The sequence below is a fragment of the Periplaneta americana genome, chromosome 2, assembly GCF_040183065.1.
Source record: "Periplaneta americana isolate PAMFEO1 chromosome 2, P.americana_PAMFEO1_priV1, whole genome shotgun sequence".
NCBI classification, from domain to species: Eukaryota; Metazoa; Arthropoda; class Insecta; order Blattodea; family Blattidae; genus Periplaneta; species Periplaneta americana.
In genome coordinates, this window is record NC_091118.1 from 5,085,125 (window position 1) to 5,100,356 (window position 15,232).

At 37.5% G+C, this 15,232-nt stretch overlaps 1 protein-coding gene across 1 annotated transcript in view; it reads left to right on the plus strand.

The window, feature by feature from the left end:
* Nucleotides 1-15,232, plus strand: part of LOC138711949 (fatty acid synthase-like) — a 147,644-nt gene that overhangs the window by 57,641 nt on the left and 74,771 nt on the right. Inside the window, exons 22-25 of the mRNA XM_069843256.1 lie at nt 4,075-4,265; nt 5,998-6,234; nt 11,084-11,207; nt 12,922-13,098. Of these exons, the coding sequence (XP_069699357.1) occupies nt 4,075-4,265; nt 5,998-6,234; nt 11,084-11,207; nt 12,922-13,098 (729 nt within the window). The remainder of the gene's footprint in view (nt 1-4,074; nt 4,266-5,997; nt 6,235-11,083; nt 11,208-12,921; nt 13,099-15,232) is intronic.

A 15,232-nucleotide genomic window follows, 5' to 3' on the forward strand; every position in this document is an offset into this window, starting at 1 on the left:
TAATAGTGGTGACAGTGACCAGTGACAATAGTAGTAGTAGTACAGTAGTAGTAGTAATAGTGGTGACAGTGACAGTAGTAGTAGTAGTACCAGTAGTAGTAGTAATAGTGGTGACAGTGACCAGTGACAATAGTAGTAGTAGTACCAGTAGTAGTAGTAATAGTGGTGACAGTGACAGTAGTAGTGGTAGTAGTAGTACCAGTAGTAGTAGTAGTAGTAGTAATAGTGGTGACAGTGACCAGTGACAGTAGTAGTAGTAGTAATAGTGGTGACAGTGACAATAGTAGTAGTAGTAGTAGTACCAGTAGTAGTAGTAGTGACAGTGACAGTAGTAGTAGTAGCAGTAGCAGTAGTGGTGACAGTGACAGTAGTAATAGTAGTAGCAGTAGTGACAGTGACAGTAGTAGTAGTAGCAGTAGTGGTGGCAGTGACAATAGTAGTAGTAGTAGTAGTAGTAGTAGTAGTAGTGACAGTAGTAGTAGTAGTAGCAGTAGTGGTGACAGTGACAGTAGTAGTAGTAGTAGTAGTAGCAGTAGTGGTGACAGTGACAGTAGTAGTAGTAGTACCAGTAGTAGTAGTAGTGGTGACAGTGACAATAGTAGTAGTAGTAGTGACAGTGACAGTAGTAGTAGTAGTAGCAGTAGTGGTGACAGTGACAGTAGTAGTAGTAGTACTACACCACCATTACCGCTAATACTGTATACAACTTCTAGAGTAATGAAGTTCAGTTTGTGTGAGTAAGTTCATCAGGGAAATGACACACATGAAGTGTAATAATTATCAGTTCAGAACTAATGGGCAACTCCAAAAACAACACCGACAATTCTTGGTAGTATGTTGTGAGGGACGGCAAACTGATCATTTTTCAAGAGGGAACCCATGTCCGGAAATGGTTGGTTTGAGTGCTGTGAGGCATCAAAGTTTCTTCTGGTTGTTTTTCGTGCCCTAATAATTATGCAACCCATTAGCCATCAACGTAAGGTGGATGGACGAACTGCGTCTAATAACTTTTCTGCGCATGCACCACATCCTTCCATAGTCCAGGGTTCGCATCCTAATTGGGAAGTTTGTGTTGTGTTCGTCAGGCAATGTAGCTGCAACACAGTGGAGCTCCAGTTCACTTTGATGTAAATGTGCGACACCATCTGGATGCCGCATATCAAATCGAGGGGTTGGTAGAGAGGGGCCTGTACCATGGCCACCACGGTCACCAGATCTTACATCTCAAGACTATTTTCTGTGTACTATGAAGATATGGTGTATGCTACTCCTTTAACATCAGAGGAGGACCTTAGCTCACGAATTCACGCTGAAATACTGAACACCAGGGGCGAATGCTGGTCACGAAAGTTAGGCTTGCTCTTTTATTGATGGGGGAAGATGGGAGAATATAATTCATCTGGTTTGCAGACTTTTCATGTCTTGTAATAGACAATGTTAAAATATTTAAATTGTCAAAGCCACTTTTACATTATACACCGTTATCTGTAGAAAATAACAAACACGGCCAACAAAACAGTTTATTCAGTTTTTTCGACCCTGCCAACCAGTGCGTATTGTTGTATTGAGATGTAATGAACGAGCGCACATATTCTCTATTTTTCTCCTTATGCTGTCTTTTTAAATCTGGGAGCCCTGGACATGGTCTGCCGTTCTTTATAATGTCGGTCTTCTCTTGAACAGCCCTCCGGGAAAATGGATTTGATAATAAAGTTTCAATAACACACATTTCCGAACTCATTGCAACACTTCAAATTAACGTTTAAGAACTAATAATACATGCAGCAGCTAACATATGCATTCCGCTCATAAAATTACATTACACTCGCAAATCACAGCACATTCACTGGTAAAAATTGCTGCCAATCAGTGTTGCCAACTCGATTCTTAAACATCCGCTGTGAAACCTTGCAGAAACCGCTAAATTGGTATATTGTCAATGTAAAATTATATTATTTTGCCGCTGTGAGTGCTAAAAATATCCGCTAAATCCCTAGATCAGCAATACAAGTTTCATAAATTTTACCCGCTAAACTAACGCCGAAAAACGCTAGATCTAGCGGGAAAACCGCTGAATTGGCAACACTGCGGCTATCTGTGTAACGTTAAATAGTCGTTGGTGTAGCTCTCGGACCAGAGCTTCATACAGCATATAACAGAAGCATGTGCGACTGGGACGGATTAGGAGGAAGGCACTTGCGCTCGCATCATATTCTCGCTGTTTCTACGTCTTTCCTGTAGCTCCGAGAAACGAGCAAGCGTTGCGATCTTGCGGTGCGCAACCTGCGGATGGTATTATGCCTAGACATTATTACAAAAATCAAAAGAAATTTTAATGTACGTAATCCCATTTTGAGAAATACACATTCTACGAAAATATTGGGCTTGCGCAGCAAGCATAGCATGCCCTGAGAAATCGCCTCTGCTGAACACAAACCGCATTTATTTGACTATGTGCGTGAATCTCTATACCACCGATGTAGGCTCTGCTATCAAGTAGAAGGTGAAAATTTTGAACCCCTTTTATAATTTACTGCACGATGTGATCATCTTGTTGGGTTTCTTGACGAAATATGTAATGCACACCCATCACCATGTCCGAACTGTTCTCAAGCTTGGACGCTCCACAGCACCCACACCATGCATTTCCGAACATGGGTTTCCTCTTGAAAAATGATCAGTTTGCTGTCACGCACAACATACTAAGCGTTGTCGGTGTTGTTTTGAGTCATACTGCATACAGAATTAGTTCCATGTTGAATCTTTCGTACACTACTTTTAACACTTGAATATAATTAACTGATTAAATGGTGATGTTACTCGTGTTAATTATGTAAGCATGTGTGGCTTACAGCTGTTTCGGTGTTACTTGACACCATCCTCAGAGCCTACTAGATCTCGGCGCTGTCTCAACTTCGCTGCCTCTTGTGTGTGTGCGTTCGTGTGATGAAGAGTTGTGTCAAATAGTGTGTGTGTTCTGAAATTGATCTGTGTGTTGAGAATTTGATTAGGGTGTGTTTTAGTATGTCTGTATATTTCATATTGTTGTAGTGTGTTGAGTTTTTGGTTTTTGGGTTGTATGTGTAGCATTTCTATGTCTGTATTTATGTTATTGTATGTTTCTACATTGGACAGACAGGCAGATTGTTCCAAACTCGATACAAAGAACACATTGAAGCAATAACCAGAGGACACAATACATATACATATGCCGAACACATAACTAATGCTAACCACACATACAATAACATAAATACAGACATGGAAATCCTACACATACAACCCAAACACCAAAAACTCAACACACTAGAACAATATGAAATATACAGACACACTAAAACACATCCTAATCAAATTCTCAACACACAGATCAATTTCAGAACACACACCTGATTACCTGGTTGGGTTTTTCCGAGGTTTTCCCCAACCAAAAGGCAAATGCCGGGTAATATTTTGGCGAATCCTCGGACCTCACCTCATCTCACTACATCTCGCCAAAATATTGTAAAAAATTGCACAAAATTGTAAAAATTGTAGAAAATTACTAAATTGTAAAACTCTAAAAATTTGTAAAAATTGTAATTGTAATGTTGTAAAATTTTGACTTGTTCCACATCTTAAAGCTTCATTGCTTATGTAAGATCTATGGAATGAAATAAATGAATGAATGAATGAACACACTATTTGACACAACTCTTCATCACACGAATGCACCCACACAACAGGCAGCGAAGTTGAGATAGCGCTGAGATCTAGTAGGCTCTGAGGATGGTGTCAAGTAACACCGAAACAGCTGTAAGCCACACATACTTACATAATTAACACGAGTAAGATCGCCATTTAATCAATTAATTTAACTTTTTGTTGCGATTTTAGACTCTTCACTTTCTTCAGCACATTGTTACAAAATGCATCAAACTATGAGAAAATGCGAGTCAGGTTGTTAGGTCTCTCCTGTTTGACTGGACTCTGCTGTGGGCTCCCACGTCGGTTTGTAGCTGCTTGTAGACGTTTGAAGTGTTATTCGTCACTGGTTACAGTTTAACGTTTCATCATGATTGTTTGTTGTCACAGAGGCGGGTTGTGAGTGACAGAGCCGTGATCAGCGTCAGCTCGGACGACTACAGCTGGCTGCCACAGCTGCAGACCGCGCTGTCCAGCTCGTCGGACAGTCGGATCGTGCTGGTGTCGCAGGGCGACCCCCTGAGTGGCATCCTGGGTCTGGTCAACTGCGTCAGCAAGGAGCCGGGCTGCGACCATGTCAGGTACAACATGACAATCTGTGTGGGGGATTACAATGCCAACATTATCATTACACGAAGTGTGAAGGAAGAAAATGTGTTGTGATGCTACAAAACAATTGAAATACATGTTCCCAGCATTCCCAGTACTTAAAGAAATACAGAATTTTTTATAGATAGATTACAGAGGAAGGTACCAATGAATGATTTCGTTCATATCCATGCAAATGTTTGTTTAAACATGCCATCTTCCTTCATAGCAGGGGCTTATTCCACCATTGAACTTTTCAACTTTTCACACTTTTCATTGCAGTTTCTGTTCCACTATCACTTTTCAGGAAAAGTATAGGTAATTTACAATTCATGTTGGAAAATGTTCAGCTAAGCCTCGTGTTAATAACAAATATCAAAATATGATTAATTATTATTCAGTCAGTATGGCTTAAGCTTTGCATTACATACTTACTTACTTATAAATGGCTTTTAAGGAACCCGAAGGTTCATTGCCGCCCTCACATAAGCCTACCATCGGTCCCTATCCTGTGCAAGATTAATCCAGTCTCTATCATCATATCCCACCTCCCTCAAATCCATTTTAATATTATCCTCCCATCTACGTCTCGGCCTCCCCAAAGGTCTTTTTCCCTCCGGCCTCCCAACTAACACTCTATATGCATTTCTGGATTCGCCCATACGTGCTACATGCCCTGCCCATCTCAAACGTCTGGATCTAATGTTCCTAATTATGTCAGGTGAAGAATACAATGCGTGCAGTTCTGTGTTGTGTAACTTTCTCCATTCTCTTGTAACTTCATCCCGCTTAGCCCCAAATATTTTCCCAAGCACCTTATTCTCAAACACCCTTAACCTCTGTTCATCTCTCAAAGTGAGAGTCCAAGCTTCACAACCATACAGAACAACCGGTAATATAACTGTTTTATAAATTCTAACTTACAGATTTTTTGACAGCAGACTGGATGATAAAAGCTTCTCAACTGAATAATAACAGGCATTTCCCATATATTACATATGAAATAAAAACATATGAGAAAAAAATATTGATGTGTTACATCCTATTTAATCTTGATACAAACGTTTTCGCTCCTAATGGGGCATCTTCAGGTACAAATATAAGTATCATCTAAAATCAATTACAATACAAGCTTACATTTGAAACTGCCTTGACTAGAATAAAGTATGACATAGTGACTGTATTATCTATACCAGCATTAAATGTCCTGTCAAAATTAAAAACGAATTCATTTTAAAACAATGTGAATGTGCTTAGCCAGACTAAGTAGATCCCTTGTACGGTATCTATTGTGTTGTCAATAAAATCATTAAAATGCTAAAAATATACAAATTAAAATCCAATATTATCAAATGTGGAGTCATAAAGCATGTATAACTAATTTCGTGCAGCAATTGGAATTCTCGTAAAATGTTCAATGCCCTCGTATAACATCATGTGAGTCTAATCATATTTTTACTTTTGATTCAAAATAGTAATTTAGAGAAGAAATAGGAGAGAAAATTTACTATTAATTAAATCAAGTGATGAAGACCTTCCCCCCCCCCCCAAAAAAAGGAGTATATGAAAACAGGATAAATTTCCATAACCTAAGTTTGTTTCAATTCTCTGAATGTTTTCGACTTATGTCAGCTCAAGGAGATCATGTTCTTGAAACAATTAGGGTTATTTATAATCAAAAACAAGAAGTGACATAAGCTGAGTTGAGCTGTGTTGTGGTTCCAGGTGTGTCTTCATCCCAGATGCGTCGGCACCTCCGTTCGATTTGAATCTGCCCCTCTACGAGCAGCAGCTGAGGAAGGACTTGCTCGTCAACATTTACACTAATGGACGCTGGGGGTCATACCGCCATCTTCCACTGGTTGCCTCTAGCATGATGGTAGAGCACGCATATTGCAACGTCATGACCCGAGGAGATCTGTCCAGCCTCAAGTGGGTGCAGGGAGGAATCAGAGCTGATGGGTAAGATAAGTCTTCTTCCTCCCATTTGAGGAGAGCTTTCCATTGGACTTTCTGCATCACTTATATTCAGTTAATTATTTTATTATTTATTTATGTATTTATTCATTCATTCGTTTATTTTTTCCATTAATTTATTCATTCATTTATCCATTTATCTATTTATTTATTTATTATCCATTTCATTCATTCATTCATTTATTTGTAAGGCTGCTTGAAAAACTCCACCTCAAGTCGGCAGACATAATTTTTCAGTAGAACGAAATAAAACAAATCAAGACAAAAAAATCGATTTTGAGATCTGTTAAATTATTTCATGAACTACATATAAAATACAGCTCCAAGAATGCCAACGATTTCGTTCAGTATTGTAAGTTCAACTTTAAATGCAATTTACTCAAAATGCCTCTTTTAAAAGTAAAGTTTTTTCAGAATTCAATAAAAAATGTAATTTTTGTTGTAAAAACATATTTTTTGTTTCAAATGTACAACATTTTCTTCTCTTTCCAATACAGTGAAAATCATAAAATTGATATTTGCCGACATAAGGTGTTTCACAGGCAACCTCACATTCATTATTTGTTCATTTCATTCATTCATTGATTTATTTATTCATTTATTTCTTCAGTGATTATTTATTCATTTAGTGGACTATATGTTGTCAGCAAACAGCTGGATACATTAAGAAGATTGATTGAGATTGATTGATTTACTTATTTGTTTATTTATTTATTTATTCATTCATTCATTCAATACATTCTTTCATTCATTCATCCATCCATTCATTCATTCATTCATTCATTCATTCATTCATTCATTCATTTATCATTGCAATAAGTGAAAGTCTCAGGAATCTTCTATGCCACATCAATAAATTTAGGAATGCAGTTATATTGTCAGACTCCAAAGCAGCTATTCTATCAATAGTCTCTAAACACACACCTTCATCTCAAACAGCAGAAATAACTAAAATGCTCTCTCAGTTAATATCACTCAATAAAAGAATTGTATTCCAATGGATACCATCCCATTGTGAATCCTGGGAAACGAGAATGCGGATGCTTTAGCAAAGAAGGGCAGCACTGCTACTTACAGACCTGTTACTAAATCTACGTATTACTCTGTGAACAGATTTATTAAATATACATACTTAGACTTCAACAAACAAAATTTGATAACACAATCTCAAGGGAAAAAATGGAACTCTCTGCATCATAATCCACAGTTAATTCCCGATTTACCACGAAAATCGTCTGTAGCTGCATTTAGATTGGCAACAGGCCATGATTGTTTGGCCAAACACCTGCATATAATTGGAATATATTAGTCCCCTAACTGCCCATTGTGCAACTCAAACCAAGAAATGGATTCGGAACACCTCAAAATCTGTGCTTCAGTGGTTGGCCATGATAATATCTTTGAAAAATATTGGAGTGCAAGAGGTCAAATGACTTTATTGTCAAATGCCTGGCATTGGAAAACAACAACATTAATTTATTCAGTCATTTATTTATTATTTATATACTTATTTATTTAATTTGGTGGCATGAGTGTACTTTTAACAAACTGTTAGCAATTGCCAGAAACAGCTTATTACTTCACACGGGAAATAATGTTTTGATTAAAACCAACATTTCATATTTTATATATCCTTCCGGTAACTTAACAACAACAAAATTTTTACGTAGTACTAGGGCTTCAAACAATTGAAGGGATGATAATGATACAGTCCTAAGCAACACAGACAAAATTTTACAGGAAAGCATGTTAAAGGTGTACACTTTGTCAAAATGAAACTCGCTGGTCTCTTGAGCAGTGGAAAAATTTTCTGTTTTCCCTCAACCAATTGAAGCATAATTGCTGGGTAATTTTCAGCGTACTCATTTCGCCATCATTAATTCACATATTATCATCATCCATACAATAGCCTGGGTTAAGTGCATGATGCGGCATGCTGTGCTTGTACAAGAGTGCGGCCGTTCGGCTATCTAGTCATTCACAGAATAGGAGTGGTAAGCACAATAAGCCTCAGGCAGCAGTGTAAGCCTTCGGGTCCCTCCTCCGTACAAAGAGAAAAAAAGTCCATTCGGATGAGTGTGCAGTTCACTACCGTAAACCTCCATGCGCCGCTTTAGTTAACTCCATAACACAAGGCGCTGATTTGGGCTACCTCCACAGCATGCTTCGAATCTGCGTAATGAATTTTTTGTTTTGTCCTTTTATTTTTTACAACTCGTTTTAGTGTAATATACTGGGTGTTCAGTTCAAAGTATGTCATGGCTCGCTGTATGCCGTTACATGGCTAGTCGATGAGCCTAGAGAATTCAATCTTCCTACACTTCCGCAGATGTGTATTACTTATCTGCCAGAGAAGTTGCATAGCAAGTACAGCGTTCATTCAGAAGAGTACTTAATTTGGTACTTACCGATACGTACGGTAACGCCGGTAGTGGCAGGAATGTGAACTGTTTGGAAACACATACTGGGGTGAGTTTTTTTTTTTCTTATTGTCGGGATATGGGGAAAGGGTTAAGACGATTACTTACGTATTTGTTGACATTAACTTCGGTGGTCAACATGGACACGGAGCATTTGATTTGTATTGTGGAATGTTGCCGTATGCAACCGATGATAACAAATACCCTGTGTACGACTTGGCCGCGCAAAACACAGCTCGAAAGAGGTTATGGTAGCACACAGACCGTACAGACCGCCATCTGTTGCTATGACGTTCAAGTTATACCGTACACGTTCTCAAGTTCAGATTGAACGCCTTGATTAATAGGCAAGTTCTCTGACACAAAAGCTGAAACTCGCTTCAAATCGCTGACTCATCAACAGTGACGTCATGACACACTTTGAAATGAACACCCAGTAGTCAAATAATTTTGCTTATGTTAATTCGTGTTACTTACAGATAATTACAAAATTGGTGAAAATAAATGGGTATAATTCCAGGAAATCAGGATATATTTTGTCATTAGAATTATGGTTTTTCTTCTTGTTTACAATTACTACGTTTAGGCTCTGATGAACACGGATTTAGGTTAATATAATAAACATATTCCCTGTAGCACAACTTGCAAATTAATTATTGCCAAATATTTAAATATTAACACAGTATTTTAATACGAAAGCCCCTAATTGTCGCCTTTAGTGTTACTTTCATCTAGCGTTAAAAGTTTCTATTAACACGAAAAAAATAATAAAGCGAAAAGTGTACTAAGGATAAAAAAAATGACGAAAACCTGTTATATTTTCACTGATGCACTTAAAAAGCAAAAAGAAAGAAAAATAAAATTTAGTAACTCCACAAAGATCTGAACTTGCAACCTCACGAACACTTAGCCAATACTCTACCACTACGCTAAGAGAACTACTGCAGTAAGAATGGCATTGTAACGAGTAATGGTCATACTCCACTTGAGAACCTGTTTTACAGTATATAGTGTTTGTGTTACAATATTCACTGTTTAAACCACTCTGAACGATCTGTCTGTTTTAAACCTCGTATATGAATTATTTTCTCGGAAGATTTTAGTGATTAATAGTTGTGTTCCCCATTATAACTGCTAGAAGAATATACGCAATCTTTTGAACAAATCCTGGCTGTCCTGAACGCTCATGGAAATACCCGATTCGAACTTAGTCTCTCAGATGCTGGCCAGTTTCATTTTGATCAAGCGTACAGTCCAATGCTATTAGATGTAGTGTCATAATTTCTTCAATATATACAGTATTTACGTCATTTGTAGAGTAAGAAAAAGAAGGTGGTTCTGTTGGATTGACCTAGCCAAATTCCGGATCTTAATCCAATAGAGCATCTTTAGGAGGTGTAAACGAACCCACACCAATAAAAATGAATTCTTCAAAGTACTGGATGAAGAATGGAGGAAAATTCCGCTGGCAACTCTAGCCATTCTTCTTGACTCTTTGCCATCGAGATGTGCCACAGTAGTAAAAACAAAGGGCTATGCTACAAAATATTAAGTTCTGAAGCCCATACGCAATAATGTTTTCTTTAATTTTATTTTTTTCATGTCTACAATATACTTTTGAGCCTGTACAAATGTTAAATTATATTTCATTTCTGGTAAAACATTAAGACTTGTATGAAATATGGGATTAAATAATTTAGAATAAATAACAACACTTAGTTATGTTGTTGTTGTTGTTTGTTGTTTTCTAATGCCAGGTGTTTGACAATATATTTGATTATATGATTTGTTTTATTAAAATTATCAGGTGTCTATTTTTTTTAGGCTGTCATGTCTACAAAATACTTTTGAGCGCTACTGTATCTATTTCTCAGGCACTTGGAAGTTTTCCGTTTGCTTTCTAGATTCCCAGTATAATTTAGAATCCGAATCCAAAAGATTTGATGCCGAATCTGGACATTTTCGTAAATGATTCATCGTAGAGTCTTCTAGATTACGCAGGATGCATTTTGGTGATGAAGGTTGTATTCCCGATGAAACTGGCATTGAACAAGCTTCACAGACTTTGTTTCTGCTAACCAAAGAACACACGAGACTTTCTGCTGAATAGTCCACATGGCTTGTTTTACAGAATTAGTTTGCTGTAATTTATTTATTCTCCATGGCAGCCATTGTTACATTGTTACATAAATGGCAAGATCGGCACTACCAAACCTCACTAGATTTATTTCTCTTTGCCATATATATTTGGATTTATTACATTTATTTTATTCGTGTTTTAAGCGAGATACGTTGTATTTGCACATATATTCCTAACTCCCTGTATATATAGAAAAAATACACTGTCACAAAGTTTCAATTGAAACAATATGTATAAAGTTAGGTTGGTAACAGAATGCTTTGTGATGTGTCAGTTTTGGGCTGGAGCCGCATGAGGTGCTGGTGCACGTGTACTACTCGGCCCTCAACTTCAGGGACGTGATGACCGCCACAGGCAGGATATCCCCGGCACTCGTCGGCAAGACTCGGTTTGACCAGGTGTGCACACTTCTAGACTTCTTATTTGTCTCCACAGTTTTCTTCTTCTGTTTACTATTTTCCGTCTCATAATTAGGGAGCAGATTTTTATGTGCTAAAAAATTTAAATATATTTATTTTAATGTGCTAAAAAGTACGAAAATATTTGCTATAAATAAAAAAATATTTTTTAAAATATGACAAAAATACATTACTTAGCTTGAAAAAAAATGTTACTAGGTACTCACCAATCACACTTGAGTATCACTTGCTAGTAGTTGTCCGAGAATTGCAGTGAACAACAAAGGTCATTTCCAAATTCTCCATCACAAATGCATGCCCATTATCTCTGAACAACGGATTATACTGTGAAAACGATCTTTCCACATCACAGGACGTCAGACGTGCATATTTAAAGAGAGGAATGTCACAAACGCCTACACTGTCAATTTCACCTTCAATACTTGAGCAACTTTACACATTTTTTTATATCCACTGTTTTACCGTGAATGCACACGTGAAACAGTGCCAATATGCTTGTTTCCAGACAAATGTTGGGTTATCTGAGAGTTCTGATCTGCACTTACTGATTTACCACATGGTTGGCAAAATAACACTTTTCCATCGGTAGTAAAAATGTTTTTTAATTCATCTACATATTGCTGTAGACGCGATCTTAAACTCGATTTGATTTTAGGCATCTTAAGAGGCTAATATACATACGTCTTAACGTAAAAAAAATGTTTCTAGCTACTGACTGACAGTGTCGGAGAAAAGCTTCCTATAGCGACGCCACCACATCTACACTACGCAGCTTATGCTTATGGTCCGATAACGGGGAATCACAACAACATGTATTTCCTCACTTCATAGGCATGAACGAGAGGCGAGAGATTTGTTTAAATTAAATAATGTTTATACCCGAGCTCTTATCCGTTGTGTTTCACAAACAAAGCGCGGAATGAAATCATCTTCAGCAACAATAAACATTCCTAATTATGTGTTGCAAGATCTCTCCTTCTTGTCCATGTTAATTTATTCTCTAATAATAACACTGATATGCTGCCTAGCAGTTCTCAGAACTTGAGGCGATGCTATTACGAAAATGGATCACGGATACACCACACAGCCCATAGAAACACGAAGCAACCAAGAATTCTTAAAAAGATAACGCATTTCTGAGTGGTATAATTGATTTAGTTTTAAAATATTTAAAAGTTCTTGTAAAAAATGATTTAAGTAAAAAAAACTCCAAGATTTATGTGTTTATAACAGATTTCCTGATAATATGTATTTACATAAATTTTTTGTGAAAATATGTGTTTTTATGTGAAATAAAATTCGGGTTTTAAACTTGAAACTTGACATTCGGAAATTTTAACTTCGTTAATTATGTTTTATCACACGCAAGAAAAATATTTAATTACATAGGAATCTGCTCCTTACTCATAATTCTTCTTTTCTTTTCCTTTCCCTGATTTTCAAGTTCCATTCCAGTTTTCTTATTGACTTTTCACACTCTCATGTTATTCCTGTCTTTTCTTACCCCCTGTCATTTTTACCCGAGCTTTTCTTCTGTTTTCATCCTTTTATTCCCTGTTCTTATTTCATCTTCTTGTCTTTCTTCTGATGCACGCATTCTTTCCTTCATATTCATCTTTTCGCAGTTTTCACTCCACTCTTCCCTGTTAAGCATTATCTCTCCTTCACATTGTGCCTGGTTTCTGTTCGTCAGGAATGCGTTCAAGGATTGGAGTTCAGTGGCATCACTCAGGACGGCCGCCGCATGATGGGGCTGTTCCCCTTTCGTGCACTCGCCAATTTGGCCGTTGCTAACAGCAGCCTGATGTGGGAATGTCCTGACCACTGGACACTGGAAGAAGCAGCCACAGCTCCTGTTGTGTATTGCACGGTGAGTATGCCTTGAGGGTATATGTAAAAGTCGAAATTTTTCAATATTATTTATTTGTCCAATGGCTAGTACATGATATTTACTATCATTGACTGAGGGAAAAACAAGAAAGTGGTGAACAAAACTACGGATTAAGTGATCAAAAACATTCGGGCTCTGGCTTCCCAGTAGCGGTCGACTTCCTTGGAGGATTTCAGAGCAGAGCATTTTGCAAGATGTTGTCTGTCCATGTCTTCCTGTTGATGGCACAAAATGCAGGATGCTGATGGAAGGATGCCAAGACGATTGAGGTGTTTACCCAGGATGTCATGTTCAGTGTTAAGACGAAAGCTTGCAACTGCCAGTCTTCTGGTTCAGGAGGTATATCCTTCAGTAATTTCCTACGTTGTTGCGAAATGTTTATGTCCAGTTCTTGTTGGTGATTATTTTTTTGTAGTTGCTATATATATATATATATACTGTTTTACTGACCTAAATGACAAGGGTTTCCGTGGGTTTATTTAGAGACTGACACCCTTCTTAGCTAATGTGTCAGCCTGTTCATTCCCATGTAGATTACAATGTCCTGGGATCCACTGTAACACAACTAATTTGCCACGTTCTTTTAAAGTTGCAAGTATTTTTTCAATATAATTTAACCTAAAATAAGGGTAACTCCAGAAGTAATTCACAAATCCATAAGATTCGCACACATTTTATTTTTCAAATCTACTTACTAATACACTAAAATGTTCGAGCTATAAACTTGACAACTTCAAGTGAAACCCCGTAAAACACGCCAACTTCTGGAATCTCTCTCTTTCTTTCTTTTCTCTCCCTCGCTCCTCGTCATTCAGTCACCAATCATCACGTAAATATCTGAGAGGGTGTCGTGACCAATAGAAGAACCATTCTCCAGTATTACCACAATAACGGATTCTTCATTTTTGCCTCGACTGTCAGCTAGGAAGGTTCCATTATGCTAGCATTGCAGGCAACTAGTCAACCTTTTAATGCTTTAGTTAGCAGGTTTGACAAACTGTGAGTGGACCTGCAAGTACAATACAACTGCATCACAACATTGCTGATTTCAGTCTAGCTGATTGTGAGTAGTGTTGAGTCCATGCGTGCGCATATAAAGGCTTCTAAGCTACAGTACTATCAAATATTTAATTCACACCGATGGAGACAGGCAAGAATAAAGCTGTACGTAGTGAAGGAAGAAGTATTGTTGCCAAGGTAATTTAATTTTTTGATGCTGAGAAGAGGAATTCATTTAATTTGCCACTGTGTCAAGCAACAAAACGAGCTGCATCAGCAACTGGAAAATCGGAATCATTCATTAAAAAAATTAGAAGAGAAACGAAAGTAGCAGACAGTAACCAAACCAAATTATCCACACTGGGTAAAAACCGAAAAGCGAGCAAAAAATCATATTGGATGACATGGATAGGTGCATTATAAGGAGAAAAATACAAGAGTACTACACACTAAAAATGAAGTACCTACATTAAAGAAACTCGCGATACACTGCAAGATGAAATAGGTTATAAGGGCAGTTGAGAGCACCTCAGACTAGTATTGCATTCTATCGGTTTCAAATGTAGAAAGTGTCAGAATAAAAGAAAAACGCCAATGGAAAGAAATGACATCATTTTTAAGAGATTGCTTCATTCCTGTAAGAAGAATAGGTCATTAAATTTCTGAGTAGCTGTCATAATAATAATAATAATAATAATAATAATAATAATAATAATAATAATAATAATAATAATAATCTTGTGTATCCCTGTTACTAAATGTGGCAACGCTGAGTTCGTAGTGCTCTCTCCCTTCCCCTCGTGCTTTCTCACTTGCCCACCCCAAGACAGCCAGCACTCACGTAGTAACTCGGTCAGGGTTTCGGTTTGATTTGTCAACCTATAATCCCCTTGGAGTTTAAAGATTGCATCCATTTTGAATCTTGCGTACACTACTTTTTACACTTGAATATAAGTAATTGATTAACTAGCGGACTTACTCGTGTTAATTATGTAAGTTTATGCGGCTTACAGCTGTTTCGGTGCTTCATCACACCATCCTCAGAGCCTACTAGATCTCGGCGTCATCTCGAACTTCTCTGCCTGTTATGTGGATGTGTTTGATTGTTGAAAGG